Genomic DNA, 16362 nt, shown 5'->3' on the forward strand with positions numbered 1-16362 from the left:
GCTCGCTTTACTTAGGCCCTGCACACACGACAGTCCATCAATTTTCGTGATATATATATGTCGTGACGAAGCCAGGTCCAGACGTCCAAGCCAGAACTGGTACTTGTGTATGTGAAGTAAGATAAACACATGGTGGTTGTGATAAAAACAGAGAGATCTCAAGCATTCATAGTCAGATTGTGGACCAAATTCTAAACATAACACACTGCGAGATGTCTCAATTTGACCATGCTTCATAGTAAAGAAAATGTTATCATTGACAGTATCAAACCAAAGTATTATGAAAATATGCTTCCCAACAGATTTAATCATTTTCATTTGGCACCGTAGATGTTAAAGTTGGTCAAAATTTTGAAATCTACCAAAAAAAAATATGCGCCCTACATTTTAGAACGGAGGGAGTAGATAGCAAACAATACAATAAAGCATGGACCAACACCTTTAAAGCCAAGCATGACCTTAAATGGATTTAACACTTTTCTGACTTCTCATTTCTGTTAAGTTGGACCTCAAATCCACGAGTTAAAATAAGCAAACAATTAGACTTTCTTCTCCGGTTTTTCCTTGTTGTCTCTGCCATCTAATCTCCGTAAGTTTGGGTTTGTAGTAGTTTCAAATTTCTACTGTGCATGATCGCACGACTCAATGAAATTGCATGCTACGTAAATATGCGAGTCCTAATTCAGGCACGGGTTCAAGGACTCCATTAAACTACTCCCTCCGTCTCATATTAAGTGACTCAATTTTGTCTAAATATGGACGTATACGGGGAGTAGTTGCATACTATGCCACATCATTGAAAGAAAAGGAAGCATTGTAATTAATCCAGACAAAAAATACGAGTAGTACTGTAGCACTTGTTTGTTTTCATTAATAAATCACCAAAGTGTCTTGTCGTCCTCCTCCACGGTATAGGTGGCTATCGGGCTGACCCGGCCCGGCTCGGGATAAACGGTATTGGCCCGGGCACGGCCCGGTGAAACCCGGCAATAGAGGGGCCGGCCCGGCCCGAAATCGCAACCTCCAGGTCCATGCGCAGCACTGATCCCGGCCCAGGCCCGTTAATGCCCGACAGGCCTACATCGGCACATGGGCCAGATTAATGAAAAAATGAAAAGAGCATGTTGGGCCGAGCCAGATTAAAGGAAAAATGGAAAAAGAAAGGTGAGTTGGGCCAAAACAAGAAGAAAAGGTGGGCTGGGCCAAAACAAGAAGAAAATGTGGGCTAAAATAGAAAAAGCTGATGGGCTAGACCATAATTGATAAGGCTAATGAAACAAATATGTAATTTTAAAAAAAAACATAAACTGTCTGGCCCGAGGGCTGCGGCACGGACGGGCCTCGGGCCGGGCACAAACGAAAAGCCCGGCCCGATAGCCGCCTATACTCCACAGTGTCCGCACGCAGCTGAAACCCTTGTCCGAGACGAAGATGGGGTTTGCGGTGGGGAGCTGCGCATAAAAATCCCCATCTCGTCTCTTCTTCTTCCCAGCCACAGAAAAATCGAGTCTTCGCCGGCACGATTGAAGCGATTCCTCGAAGCCCGCTCGTTCCTTGTGTCGTCAAGTACCAGATCTCGTCGTCTTCTCCTCTCGTTGCTAGATCCGTCATGTACAAGACTGAGATCTCCGTCCCCGTGTGTTGATTTGATTTTGCTGCAGACCAGTTGATCGGTTGCACACGATGCATCGCAGCAGCAAGAGGAAGGCTGCCACGGCCATGCCGTCCTCTGCTTGCAACCCCGGAGGAAGGAAGAAGGCCGCTGTCTCCTCCGATGGCGGGTCGCTCCCGGACGAGATGGTCATGGAGGTGCTGCTGCGGCTCCCCGTCAAATCCATACTCCGCTTCCGGGCCGTCTGCCGCTCCTGGGCGGCGCTCTTCTCCACCGACGTCTTCCGCAGCCTCCACATAGCGGATACCGCCAGCCCCAAGCTACTTTTCGTCTCACCCACCACGGCAACGTCGTCGACCAAGGTGTACTCATGCTCCCCGTCAGAACGCAAGGACGACGATGCTCTGCTCTTTGCCCTCGACTCTGCCTGCGGCAGCTCGATGCAACTACTGACGCCAGCACCCTGCCATGGCCTCTCCCTCCTCTACGACGACACCGCGCCGGCCTACTACATCTGCAACGCAGCCACACGGGCAGTCACACGCCTGCCGACTTTCCTCCATCGTGCCACGTATACTTGTGCTGGATTCGGATTCGACGCCCGGGCAAGGAAGTACAAGGTGGTGAGGCTGAGCAAGGGGACACGCCACGAGGTCGAGTCGGTAAGGTGTGAGGTGTACACGCATGGAGGTGGTGATGGGGATTGCTGGAGGCCGCCTACCGGAGGAGGAGTGCCCCTTGGGTTGCGCAGGTTTGCACATTCTGCTATTGCCAATGCAGCTTTGAACAATCTACCCCCAGTGTTTGCAAACGGATCCCTGCACTTGGTGGTCCAGCCTAATTCCTTCTTCAGAAGGCCAAGAGCTGCCGTGATATCCTTTTCTCTGTCCGAGGAGACCTTCAGTTTTGTTGGACCACCACCGTTCTGGACGCCGGAGATGTACTCATCCACAGCTTCGTCGTTAAGAGAGACAGGGGAACGCCCCTTCATGCCTGGGACACTAGGAGAGCACCTAGTGCAGATGGATAACCAACTCTGTATGGTCCGAGACCTTCGATATAACCCTTCTGGTGGTTGCATTCTGGAGATCTGGAAGTTGCCGGATTCTACCTCCTCTGCTTGGTCACTGAATCATCGCATTAATCTGTTTGGGCGTGTGGCAAGAGATTTATGTCGGACACAGGTTGTCAGAGTTATGGGTTCTACTGGCAATGCTGGCTCAAGGAAGAAGATGATCATCGCTACTAGCGAGCACATAATTTTTGACAAGTTTCAGAAGAAGGTTTGCACCTATGACCTTGGGTCTCAATCTCTAGAGACCATTCTTTCAGTCACCGAGACACGCACTTCACTTCAAACCATGACTCCTAGTTCAAGATTCGGTTTGTTTGAAGAGAGCCTTGCTCCGGTCTCAACAACTCCTCCCAGCTGAAAAATACATGGTTGTGTTGCAGAGGCTGCACCAGCTCCACCCGCTTACTCAGCGGCCAAGGAGATCCCACACCACCGAATCAACGAGTGTTGTCATCTCGTCGAGTATTGAACTTGTGGTCATCCTTTTACTTGAGTTGAAAACATGTGGAGTTATGTGTGCAAGAGAGCTGGCCTGATTGATGATTGTAGTGTTGCCTACCCCTGTAGATGTTTAGCATCCAGTGTCTTCTAATTTTATTTTATTTCAATCTTAGTGTCTTGTAATTCAGCTACAGCTAATTATATGCTCAATTGTGTTGGGAGTTGGTGATATTGGATTATTTGGTTTTGAGAACCACTCTCTTGTATTATTCCAAGAATTGGCTTGGGAATTCCGTATCAGTATTTTTGCTCATCTTGAACTTAGTGTTCACTTCTCATTGACACCTTTATTTCAAAGTTCCTTTTTAGCATAGAATAATTCATACCACTATTTAGAGAGTGCATGATTGTGCTGAATCCATATGTACAGCAATTTTTGGTGGGGTGGATAACAGTCTTAGACAGTGTGCCTGCTATTGACATGCTTGGTTTCCATCCTGATTTTCTCGATGGTAATGCCTCTCTTATCCCCCAGTGTATTACCTGTATATGCAGTTATGCCAACCTTATGCTTGATATCGATCTTTTAGAACCACCAACAGTTTCCAGTAATTGTTTAGATCGGGTTTGGTAGCGCCAGCTCTACATAAAGAGGCAGGCTTTGGTGATCAATTTCCATTAAGCATAAAGAACTACCCAGTGTAGCTTGGTCCTCTCAATCCCGTGTCAGCCGTGTGCCGAACTTTGGCAAGCAAGTTGTAAACCAAACATGCCCTGTGTTGGCTGTGCACACACGACAGTCCATCAATTTTCGTGGAGAATAGTCCATTTTAAACACTGAACTTGTACGATTCGTCCGAATCGAACCCTCAGCTCCTAATCCCCTGATTGCGGACCCTAACCTTCCTAATCTCGGTCCATTAACCCCCTAACCTGAGATTAGCTGTTTGTTTGCGCCGGGATTAGTGACGTGGCACATTAGGCGGGGATTCGGCAATGCAGGTGGGAACCACGGCGCCTAATCACTTAATTGTACCGGTTCGATTAGGTTGGGGGGTGAAATCTAGGGTTCGTGGGCAGCGGAGAGAGGGGCGGGCGGCGACGGAAGCGGAGAGAGGGGCGGCCGGCGGAGAGAGGGGCGTCCGGAGGAGAGAGGGGTTGCCAGCGACGAAGCGGTGTCGATGTCTGGCTATTTTCATAAAAGCTTAAGGCCCTATTCGGTTTGGAGGATTTACAAAACATGGGAATAGGAAAAGTGTAGGAATAAGATGCCCAAACCATCCAAATCCTGTGGAAAGCAAAACCTCAGGATTTCTGAATAACTAGCATTCGGTTGCACCATTTTGTAACATAGGAAAGGTACAGGAATATACTAGCCGTTAGCACACAATTAATTGACTCAACTAGCCGTTAGCTTTCAACTAGTACTAGTACGTGTATAAATAGCCTCACTGGTTCTCTTCAGTTCTTCCTTTTTCCATCTGCTCCTCGCACACTATGCTCTGTTTTATTCTCTTCAATCTCAGCTTTGCTCCTGGACAAGCCAACACAACAAGGCATAACTGGCTGGAGAAATAAGGTCAGTACATGTCCAGCTTCTGCAAAAAAAACTTATTTTCTCCCAAGCAAAAGTAATGATTTTCTTTACTCTCTTCCATTGATTTTTCAGCATCATCTGCACAACATCATTTCACAACATGTACTCAAGCTACCAGTGTAGATCAGCAACTAATGATGAGTTCATTAATTTTGTTCTCCCTACTTTAGAAGAGTCATCACCATCATCTTCTAGTAGGAGACCAATGCACACATCAAAGCTTACAGGTGCTTGTCGTGTTCACGAGATCTTGACTGGACATGAAAGCTTATGCAAAAGGAATTTTCGCATGGAGGTTCCCATTTTTCTTGCACTAGTCAATAAGTTGTGTGAGAAAAAATATCTAGCTGATACAACATATGTTTCAGTAGAAGAACAAGTTGCTATATTTTTGTATGCAGTAGCAAAAAATGCAACCAATGAAACACTTCAAGATTGGTTTCAACATAGCCCAGATACAATACGTCGACATTTCAAAAGAGTTCTTGAAGCAATCACAAATCTCACACCTATCTACATACGTCCACCTTCTCTACACCCGCATTCAATATTGAGAAAACCAAAATTTTACCCCTTCTTCAAGGTACAACTACATCTTGAATTGTTTTGGTTTAACATTGGAATAAAATAATTTTAAATATCTAACTTTGACTTGTCTTGTGTGCAGAATTGTATTGGTGATGTAGATGGTACTCATACCCCTATGAAACTTCCATTGGATCAACAAGAACCATACAGAAATAGGAAGCAAACGATCTCACAGAATGCGATGGTTGCTTGTGATTTTGATTTGAAGTTTGTACATATAAATCCTGGTTGGGAGGGATCAGCTTCGGATGCAAGAGTTCTACAAGATGCACTTAACCATGGTTTTGAAGTTCCTGATGGCAAATTTTATCTAGTAGATGCTGGTTATGCAAATACACCTCAATTTCTTGCTCCCTATCGTGGTACTAGGTATCACTTAAATGAACAAGGAAGAGCACTTCAAAAGCCACAGAATCACAAGGAACTATTCAATCTCCGACATGCTCAACTTCGGAATCATATTGAGAGAATTATTGGCATATGGAAAATGAGATTTCCTATACTGAAAGTTGCTTCGCATTTCCCAAAAGAAAAACAGATTGACATATCTGTGGCTTGTGCAGTTCTACATAACTTCATACGCATACACAACGGAGATATGACTTGGCCTAGTGATGCTACCATGGATATTGATCCTGACCAGATTGTTGATGTACCAAATGGAGACCATAGCTATCATGCTGACATCCATGCATTCAACAACTCCAGGCTTGCGGGACATCAAATGCGAGATACCATAGCACAACAAATGTGGGAGCAGTATGTATCACATAGAAATTCAAGATAAAGATAGTGAGAAGGCTCCCAAGTTGTATTACCACTGATGTAACTTGGAATATTAAAGTTCTAATCCATAATATAGTAGTCTTAATATATTTTTCCTTGTTCCTTACCATCTAACCCTTCAAGAGTTATAATACACTTGCTAATGCTGTAGGAATCCTCTGCTTTCTTCTCCTCAATAGAAGCTTTCTTCTCCTCGATAGCTGCAAATCGGTCTATTTCTTTCTGCTTCAGCTTTAGGTATCTCTCATGAAATCCCTCGGGAGGTTCAGCAGTACTTCTCTTTTGTTTTTTTGCACGTCTGCTACTAGGCTTCTCAGTACGTGCTTGTGAAGAGCTTGGTGTGGATTTCATTTGTTGAAAAGGTGTTGATGAACGTTGGGCAGCATCCGCAGTGAAATCCTCGGTCTCTTCCTCAATAGAAAAATGCATACCATATTCTCCGGCACCTTGTAAAGTAGGTGATGGAGACTGATAAGCATCAGGCTGTTCATCAATAGAAATCACCACATTATTTGCCCTGCTTGCAGAATAGTCCATACCACGACGAGTCCTTCCTTTAGCATGACGGCCTACATATATATTCAATAAAAATTAGATTGGCATCAAGAAAAACATGACTAAAGCATGCTGAAAAAACACAAAGCTATAAGGATATTTCGCTAACCGTCGTAGAGTGGAACCAATTCATCATAGTATGGGAAAGACTTGTCTCGCCATTGGAGGGCATCCTTGCTGTTCTTGCGAGCAGCAAATGTGGCCCAAATATCTGCTGGTGCATCTACCATCATTCTCACGCTATCCCATCCAAAACCACTTTCAGCTAACAAGTCTTTTACACTTCGATAATCTTTTTTAAAATCCTGCTCCTTTTGCTTGACTTGGTTAACAGTGAATGACACAACAAACTTGGTATTCAATTGAGAAGTAATACTTGTCCATGCTTCCTTACTCCATGCATTTTGGTTTCGAAAACCAGGCACATCATGATCTTTCAAGAGTTGAATAAGAAATAGCTTCATTTGGTGACTCCTTTTAGCTCTAGGACAAGGCCTTACGGTACCTAAAGCAGGTAGAAACTTGCTCAATTTCAACTATATTAGTACTTCTAAGGAAGTAGGAGAACACGCTAATCCAATTTATTTAAAACTGGAGCAATACCTATATATATGCGCTTCATCTGCGGTACCAAATTACTAATGCAAGAAATTTAACCCTTCAAGAGTAATACCTATTTGTTGAGAAGGCTGAGAAGTCACACGATCAGCTTCAAAATCGCTTAGTCCCTGCGATTGTGAACGACGGCCTTGTTGCTCATAGCTCCGGTGATTACCATTCTGTAATAAGACAACAGTATTATTGCAACCAAAATAATCACCACAACTGATTACTAATATTCTTCATCTGCACCTAAGCATCACACATTGGTGCTGCAGATTAATTACAGCTACGTAGGAGCACGTTAGTACACTGGCCAGATTAATCTCATTCAGTCATTCAGAGATGACTAGGACACACAGTAGATGGAGATTGATTGGTTCCGGCTTGAGAAAGATTACTTGGTGTACTGGTTCTACCTTCGGAATTGTCATCTGGTTGTATTTAACATCTCCTAATTATTGTCCAAAGCCAACTAATCATCTAGTTGTATTTAACAAAGAAAAACTCTGCTATTAATCTCCTAAGGGGACTGAAACCACAAAATTGATGAATCAAATCGACTGATATCTGAACACCTGACATACCTACAAAGAGGAACAAATGGCCATGCTGTAGGGACGACCTGGAGCAGCCGGAGAAGACGAGATGGCCGAGCCTCGCCGTAGTGACGCGGGCGGAGAAGACGAGATGGGCGAGGGGAGAAACCAGCAGACGGGATCTGGTGGCTATCGTCGGTCGCTGCTCCCCTTCTAGACGAGGCAGAGTGCCTCCCTTTTTCTCCCATTTTATTTGCCCTCGCGAAAGATCCAGATATATTACTTTTGCCGCGAGAGTTGGCACGAGAGTAGCGCGCGTGGGGCACTTCGCGCAGTCGTTCCGCGCCAGGAACTTTTACATGCGGTCGGACTTCATGTTGAGATTCTGCTGGAAACAGGCTCAGGAATCGGTTTTCCTAAGCAACTCGGTATCACCGATCCTGTGAACCGAATGCCACATACAAGAAAATATCCTCTGGTTCAGAATCCCATAAGAATCCCACAGATTTCCTGCAAACCGAAGGAGGCCTAATTGTTTAATCCTATCATTTTAATCAAATAATTTTGTCACTATTAGACATGGGGTAGACACACCCATGCTCCTATTAAAGTAAGGACATTGAGTAGACACATCAATGCTCCTAAACCCAAGTTCAAACCATTCATTTTATTAAGAAATTAGAGTGAGTGAGTGTAACATCCCAAAATTTCAAACTCTTTCATATGCATTGCATCCATGAGCATCATGCCACATCTGCATGTTTGAATTCAAATTTGAATCTCAAAAGGTTTTAAAAAGGTTTTATTCCATTTTAAAAACCAAGTTATTTACCCATTTGGGCATTGGATCTTTGAACCAATAGGGTTTAACTATAAAAGGGGTTTATTGCATATAAGAGCTATCCCATAATTTTTAATATTTAATTTGGAGTTGAAAAACTATTTTATTTAAATAGTTATAAAGCCCTAAAGGCATTTATAGGGAAAATGTATTTTTATATATTTTATTTGGAAGGGAAATTAGTCCCAAGAGTTGAATCATGTTATAACATGATTTTCTGGAATTTATTTGAATCAATTTGGAGTTCAAAATCAAAAGTTATAAAGGATTTACAGAAAAAGAAAAAGAAAAAGGGTTAAAGAAATAAAAAGGGGGAAAACAGACCGGCCCGGCCACTTTGGGCCGAACAGGCCCATCCCTCGCGCGCGCACCGCAGCCCAGCAGCCCAACGCTCGCACGCGTGCGCCCGCAGCCGCTGACAGATGGGGCCCACTTGTCAGCTTCGTCTCCGTCGAGACGCCGCCGTGACGCCCGCGCCTTCCAAACGCGCCGCCCGCGCGTTCACCGCCGTGATCTCCTCGCCCCGTCCATTAATCGGGAGCCCGAGCGCATCCTTTTAAAGCCCCTGCCCTCCTGTCTCATTTCCCCCTCATCTCCCTCCTGATTGCGCGGCCACGCTGTCAGAATTTGTCGCCGTCGCCCGCCGCCGTCCCGAGCTCACCGCCGACCACTCGGTACGTCATCGTCGATGCGACCTCGTCTCTCCCTCCCTCTCTTCCTTGCGGACAAACTCACGTACTCAGTTTCGTTTTTCGCGCACCGCAGCACCTCGCCGACGTGAACCCGCAGATCCGCCGCCACCCACCGCCTTCGGGTCGTCCCCGAGCCTCGACGACCCCGTCCCCGTCTCCGCCTCGACGGGCCGCACCCCCCGCACGCTTCCCCAACGCCTAAGCTCGCCTGAACCGCCCGCCGCCACGTCCCCGCGCTCGCCGGAGTTCACCGAAACCCTAGCGCCGCCGGTAAGCCCCCATGCTCGATCACAGCCGTCCGATCTTCATCAACGGCCGAGATTAGATCTCGCGTCTTATTTTAAGTGAACCGGTACCGACGAATCACGTGGCGACACGTGGCACTTTAATAGAAAAAGAAAATGTAAATTTTATTCCCGAATTAATTTAAATGGGAGTTTTGCAGAAACCCCTAGAACTTCCAATGCTTATAACTTTTAAACCCTTTGGCCAAATTTGACAAATTTTACCTTTCTGGAAAGCTCTTGACCTGTAAAATCTTTTGGCATAGTTTAAATTTAAATTTGAATAACTCAAATTACAGAAAGGCTTTTAATGCCATTTAAATCATATCTTTTTGTTTAGAGATCTTTTTTAATTGAAACCAGTGCCTAAAAATTTCTTTTATTGTCCTCTGTCCATTGGGACAGAGAAATAAAATCTTTGAATTAAATTAATTGGCTGCCAATAGAACTTTGTATTAGGGTTTTAATCCCTAGTTTTTGCATTATGTTTTTAAACCTAATGCGTTAATTTTAATTGCTAATGCTTTGGACCAGTTGATCACCCGAATAAAATCAACCCAATCATGTCACATGTTTTGCATTGCATCATGGCATGTATCCCCTTTTGATTGTATTGTGTGTTTATGTATGCATTGTTTGTATTTGATTAGTTTTCTCGGAGAACGAACTGTGTGATTGCGAAGAGTGCTTGAATACCAACTGCTATCAAGGCAAGTTCACTTTGACCATCAGCCTATTATTTTATTATGTATCTATGCATTGTTAGGATTATTATTGTATCTATGCTAGCTATCATCTCTCCTAGTAGTATAGGATACCCTTGCCATGTTCTTATCACCAATTGCCATCGTGGTAGTAAAATGCTATGCTATGATAATATACGAGGGTGGTATTATTACAATGTGATGTTATTGAATTAAAGTATGGTTTTCCTAATGTATGGCAAAACAAGTAATTCAATGAACCTTCCTTGGTGGGCTGCTTTGAGTATTTGAGATGTATGCGACGTCAGGTCCATTTCTATGAGTCGTCTCGCCATTTTCATGGGAGCGCCTGCGTCGCAAATGTGGGATGCCATCCGGGGTAACCAGAGACTGTTCTAGTTTCCTGTTTAGTAGCTTCGAGTACAACCACATGGTATTATGGGCTTTGCCAGGATGGATGTAAGAAATATGAACCTGGATCCGAGGTGACATCGGTATGTAGCAGTGTAGGTTGGAACGGGTCCCTCAGGTGGTTTGGGGGAATATGTTCTGAAAATTCTTGTAATCGATGCCGTTGCTACTCTATCTTGAGGACAGCAAGGGATTAACACGTCGGTTTCTTGTGGGTAAAGTGTACCACCTCTTGAGAGTGTCAAACTAAGTACTTAGCCGTGTCCCCGGTTACGGACAATTATGAGCAACTAGATATGGGGCTGTAAGGAAGGTCTCACTCATTCCAATTTCTTAATAAAATGAATGGATTGAACTGGGTAGGAGCATTGATGTGTCTACTCAATGTGCCTAGGTTAATAGGAGCATGGGTGTGTCTACCCCGTGTCCAATAGAGTTAAAACTATTTGGTTAAAAAGTGATAGGATGATACAATGATGCTTTTATGCAAATAGCCAAAACCCACCTAGCCAAATTATGCATGTACATTGTTAGGTCTGTTATAACTTCCAGGTGAACTTGCCAATACATTCAATGTATTGACCACGTAGTGGCTGCAATTAATAATGCAGGTGAATCTAACGTAGCGTGAGGTTCGTCGATGTTCTTTGAGTCATGTGCTTACATTCCAACATGCTCTCTCCTTTGGGGGTAGTTGTGGCCCATTCGCTCCACCTTTTTCCGCTGCCGTTTGTGAAACAATATTTTGTTTTCTTGAAACTCTATCTGTTATGCTGACCCAAGGGGTTATGCAAGGTTGTAAGTACTATTAAATTCTGGATGATGTGATGTAACAAAGTACTTTGACCTTTGTTTATGGACATTTCATCATGAAACTGTATGTGCTAGTGAGTCGATCCAGGGACTAGCACAGTAAACACAGAGATCGAACCCTGTACGATTGCGGTCGCTTCAGTGAGACTTTCCTTACAGCTCCACTATCCAGTTGCTCATAATTGTCCATAACCGGGGACACAGCTAAGTACTTAGTTTTGACGCTCTCGACAGTTTGTACACATTCCCCACAAGAAACCGACGGGTTAATCCCTTGCTGTCCTCAGGGTAGAGTAGCAACGGCGTCGATTACGAGATTTTCAAAGATAATTCCCTAAATCACGAGAGAATCACGCTCCCCCTACACCGGCTACCTCAGTACAATTCCTCAGGTCTAAGTTCATACAACATACTCTATTCTCGCCAGAGCCCATTTAGCATTGTGGTTGTACTAGAAGCTACTAAATAGGAAACTAGTACACTCTCGGTTACCCCAGGTGGCATTCCACATTTGCGACGCAGGCGCTCCCATAGACATGGAGAGATGACTCATAGAAATGGACCCATAGAAATGGACCTGACGCCGCATAACATCAAAATCCTCAAAACCGCCCACCCAGGATGGTTCATTAAATTAATTGTTTTGCCTTACTCTAATAAAACATCTCATTTCTCCATAGACATAACAATATCATAATGTAGTAATTTCCCCCACGATACTACCATAGCTTAGCATTCAACTACAAACGATGGCAAATTGGTTGCAAGGTAATGGCAAGGATAAAGCTATACTACCTGAGATTTATAGCTAGCATAGAGGTACATGTAATATTCCTAATGCAACTAATAAAACAACTAGTGCATAGTAAAAATATTTGAATATGATCAAAGTAAACTTGCCTTGTCTAAGGTTGTGGTAGTTCTCGCACTCTTCGCAACAAGAAGGTTCACAATCCACACAACTAAAATAAAAGAATACACACACACACACATAAACATGCTATTCAATACAAAAACATGCCATGATGCAATAGTCATGAAGATGCACACTAAGGTTGATTTTAAACTTAACATGTTTAGCTTCTGTTTTAGAGAGCTTCACAAAAGGTCTCGACGGATTAGAAATTAATAAAGGGGTAATTACTTTGTATGAAACAAAGATGAGCTTTAATTAAAAACTTATTTGATTTTTGTAAAGCATGAAGCAAGATTAAATTTGTGTGGCAATATTATTTACAAAATAATTTCCCTTCTGGTCCTAATGGATAGAGAGTACACTCATTTCAACATGCTAACATGTTCAAAACTAGTTTGAAATAATTCATATGAATTTCAAACCCTAATTAAGCATTCTGCAATTTTCTTCTGTTAAAGTTGTTCAAAGTCCAAACTATACCACGCCAAAAGATTATACATGTTGTGAGCATTCCAGAAAGGTAAAGAACTTCAAATTTGGTCAAACGGTTTAAAAGATATGATGATTTGAATATCCAGGGGTGTTTCTGCAAGATTCCCATTTTAATTCGGCCGGGAATTAAGTTTTAATTTTAATGGCAACACGTGGCGCTATACTACTGGTCGGTACCGGTTCGGGTTAATGATCTAATCTCAGCCGTCCAAACAAGAATCAACGGACAGGGGAGCTTGGGCTTACTGGCGACGGCGCTAGGGTTCCGGTGGTCGGCGGCGTCTCGGGAAGACGGCGGCGCGGCCATTCCGGTGTGCCTGCGGGCTCGGGGAGACGATGGGGTCACGCGGCTCGGTGAGACAGAGATGAAGACGGCGGCGCCGAAGCTCGGGGGTGACTGGAGTGACGCCTAGGACGACGGGAACGAGGCGGCCGGCGGCGGTGCTTCGGGCGGACGACTGTGGGAGGCTGCAGCATTCCAAAACGAAGACCAAACGCGTCAAAGGATGCGCCTGAGAGAGAGGGGGTGGAAGAAGCAAGCGGTGGCGCGAGGGGCTCACCGGGTCGTCGGCGGCGAGCTCGTGAAGGCGGCGGCAGAAGTTTTTTCTGGCGAGAAATTTCGGCGAAACGAGAGCGAAAACGGGCGAGAGAGATGGGGGAAAAGAGAGAGGAGGTTGTGGGCTTCGGGGTGACGCGCTCCAATTCGAAGGTGGGGCTACGTGGCCGGAAAAATCGGGAGGAGTCGTGGCCGGTTCGGACGCGATCGTGGCCGGGGGGAAATAGGAGGCAGATGGAGACGAAGACGGCGGCCTGACAGTGGGGTCCACCTGTCAGCGGCACAGGCAGCGCAGGCGGGCTGGGCCGGCTCGGTTCGGCCCATTTGGCCAGGCCGGCCGCTGTTTCTTTGTTTTTTCTTCTTTTCTTTTTTCTTTTTTTATTTTCTGTTTTTGAATACCAATTTTGATTCAAAGCTCCAATTTAACCCAAATAAATTGCAACAAAATTTGTAAAATTATATTTTCATATGATTGAACTTTTGGTACAAGAATTCCCTCAAAATAAAACCCTCATGGGTTAAAATGCAATTAACCAAAAGGAAGAAGAAAGCGAGATTCAAATAAAAGTACTTTTGTTAATGGGTTTTTCTGAGTTAAACTCTAGGATTTTAAATGTGATTAAATGCAAAGGTGACATGATGCTTATAAAATGCAATGCATATGAAGGGTTTTGAAAAATGGGATGTTACACATAGAATACAATTTTACTCATCCGTGTTGGACGCCATGCAGCGCCCAGTCCACTGTACACGGTAGAAAAATGGTTCGTAGGGTAGTCGCCCTAGCCTTGCTCAGCAAGACTAGACCTGCCGATAAGACTCATGTCAGTGCATTAAATGCACTGCACCCGCCGTCTTGTCTGTCTTCACTGTTCTGCGGGTCCCGCCTGCATGCCCGAGCGTGGGTTGCTGGGGTGCACCTTCCCGGCTAGCGCACCCGCTAGTTGCCAGGAGGCGTTCCTTCGGCTTCCCCGGACTGAGGTTCCCGGGGGCATTTTGTACTCGGCCCTTAGCTTTAGCTTCACTAGGGGTCGTCTCCTTGAGGTAGGCTTCCCGGACTCGTCGCTTCCCGGGAGTCCTTCTTGATGGGGCTTCGTCACTGGCGACCCACGCGTCCCGTATCAGTGGGACCCCGTGGGCCACTGGTACGACACCTCTCCTGCAGTGGCGGCAGCAGAAGGGGCTACAGGAGGGATCGTTGGAAAAAATGAGGTGCAAGTTAAGAAAATAGAATGGGGAGGAGTGCTGTGGCTTGTGTGGCATACCTTGCGCAGTGCCCCCTCCCTCTGCGTCGGTCGCCTCTTGGCACCCGCTGTCATCCGTTGCCGGGTCGGTCCCGGCAACACTTCCCGGTCCTGGATAAGGAAGCACGGAAGGGGTATTAGACGCGGAAGGAGTAAAAAGAGAAAAGTGGTACATGACAAGGGTTCCGGGCATACCTTCTCCTGGGGCCGTCGGCTTGCTTGCGGTGTGGGCGGTGCCGCCCCCACCCATTGTTGCCGTCATCGCCGTGCCCCCCGTCCCGACTTGGGGGCTTCCCCCGCTCGTGCCGGGGGCCGTGCATGGCTTCTTACTCAGGGTCGCCGGTGGGGAGCTCACCGGTCCCCTCTTCCCCGCGGACCTGCAGCAAGGAGAGTTATTTACCAAAGTGCTACCAGAAAAAACAAGAAATATTCTTCGAGGAAGATAGGTTACTTCGCTGGGTTCAAAACCAGTCGGCGGTCGGCGAAGATCCCTCCCGCAGGAGGCGCCTTCCGCGCTGGCCGAGCGTTCCCGCTACCGCCAGAGCTCCCCACCACGCCGGGGGCTGAGCCCCGGGCCGGTGGGCTGCCCCCGCGCTGGCTCCGTTGCACGGCAGGCAGGCGGGATAGCGGCACGACGTCGTCGTCGTCGTTGTCCCCTTCCGCGGGGCTGTGAGCACCCCGGAACCCCTCGTCTCCGGATGTGTCGACAACCTCGCGGGAGACGTCGTAGCCGGCGGAGGCGCCCGCCGGCTCCTCGGAATCCCCGTCCGAGTCGTCCTCCTCTTCACTCTCGACCACCGGTTGCTTCCCGGTCCGAGCCCTTGGTTGTGGGGGAGGGCTGCTCGACGGTGTCCCCGCCATGATTCCCCACTCGTTGCAGAGTGGGTAGTTGCTGGCCCCCGGGTTGGCAAAGGGGGAGTTTTCGCCGGTGATCCCCCTGAGCCACGTTCGGATCTGCTCCATCGCCAGCCCGCCTCGCTGCAGCCTCATCCGGTCGCCCTCCCCCGAGTAGGTCCAGACCGGGTGGGTTCGGTGCTGCAGCGGAGCGATGCGTCTCGCAATGAAGCTCCGGGCCACGTCCAGATCCGTGAGCCCCGCACGCCGCAGCGCCACGATCTTGTCGCAGATCGGCGCAAGCTCGGCGTCACGGTCCCGCCATTCGCGGGACTTCTTCAGCAGCACAGTGGGCTTGGTGTAGGCCTCGTCGTGCTCCTCGATGTAGAGCCAACACCAGTCCGCGCGCCACTCCGACTCGATATTCCGGTCCTCCGTGACGATGAACTTCGATTTGAACCCGTCCCGGAACCGGAACGAGACCCCGGAAGACATCGCCTCGCCCTTCTCGACGCGAGGGTAGTAGTAGTGGCGGAATAACGCAACGGATGGCATCAACCCCACGAACGCCTAGCAGAGGTATTGGAAGACAGCAAGCTTGAAGAAGGAGGTGGGATGGATCTGCGCCAGCTGGAGACAGTAGGCGAAGAGGATGGCATGGAGGAAAAGGGAGCGCGGCGGCCCGAACCCGGAGAGGATGAACCGCACGAACATCCGGTAGTAGTGCTCCCCGGGGTCCGACCCGACGGGCAGGAGGCGCGTCGGGCCGTGCTCATTGTGCT

At 46.8% G+C, this 16362-nt stretch overlaps 2 protein-coding genes across 2 annotated transcripts; one reads left to right on the forward strand and one right to left on the reverse strand.

Annotated features, from left to right (window-relative positions):
- Positions 1–1407: 1407 nt before the first annotated feature.
- On the forward strand, positions 1408–3448 carry LOC100838063 (F-box/kelch-repeat protein At3g23880). Its single transcript, XM_003581422.4, has 2 exons — positions 1408–1566; positions 1662–3448. Exon 2 carries the CDS (start codon positions 1684–1686, stop codon positions 3043–3045), a length of 1362 nt encoding a protein of 453 aa, XP_003581470.1. The 5' UTR covers positions 1408–1566; positions 1662–1683; the 3' UTR covers positions 3046–3448.
- A 2732-nt stretch (positions 3449–6180) lies between these two features.
- Positions 6181–16075, reverse strand: LOC100838662. The gene is made up of 3 exons (XM_024456068.1): positions 15356–16075; positions 6764–7190; positions 6181–6668 (listed from the first exon to the last, which is right to left on the reverse strand). The coding sequence occupies exons 1-3, from the start codon at positions 16073–16075 to the stop codon at positions 6181–6183; spliced, it is 1635 nt and encodes a 544-aa protein (XP_024311836.1).
- Between the last annotated feature and the right edge of the window lie 287 nt (positions 16076–16362).

Source organism: Brachypodium distachyon, chromosome 5 (assembly GCF_000005505.3).
Source record: "Brachypodium distachyon strain Bd21 chromosome 5, Brachypodium_distachyon_v3.0, whole genome shotgun sequence".
Classification (NCBI taxonomy): Eukaryota; Viridiplantae; Streptophyta; class Magnoliopsida; order Poales; family Poaceae; genus Brachypodium; species Brachypodium distachyon.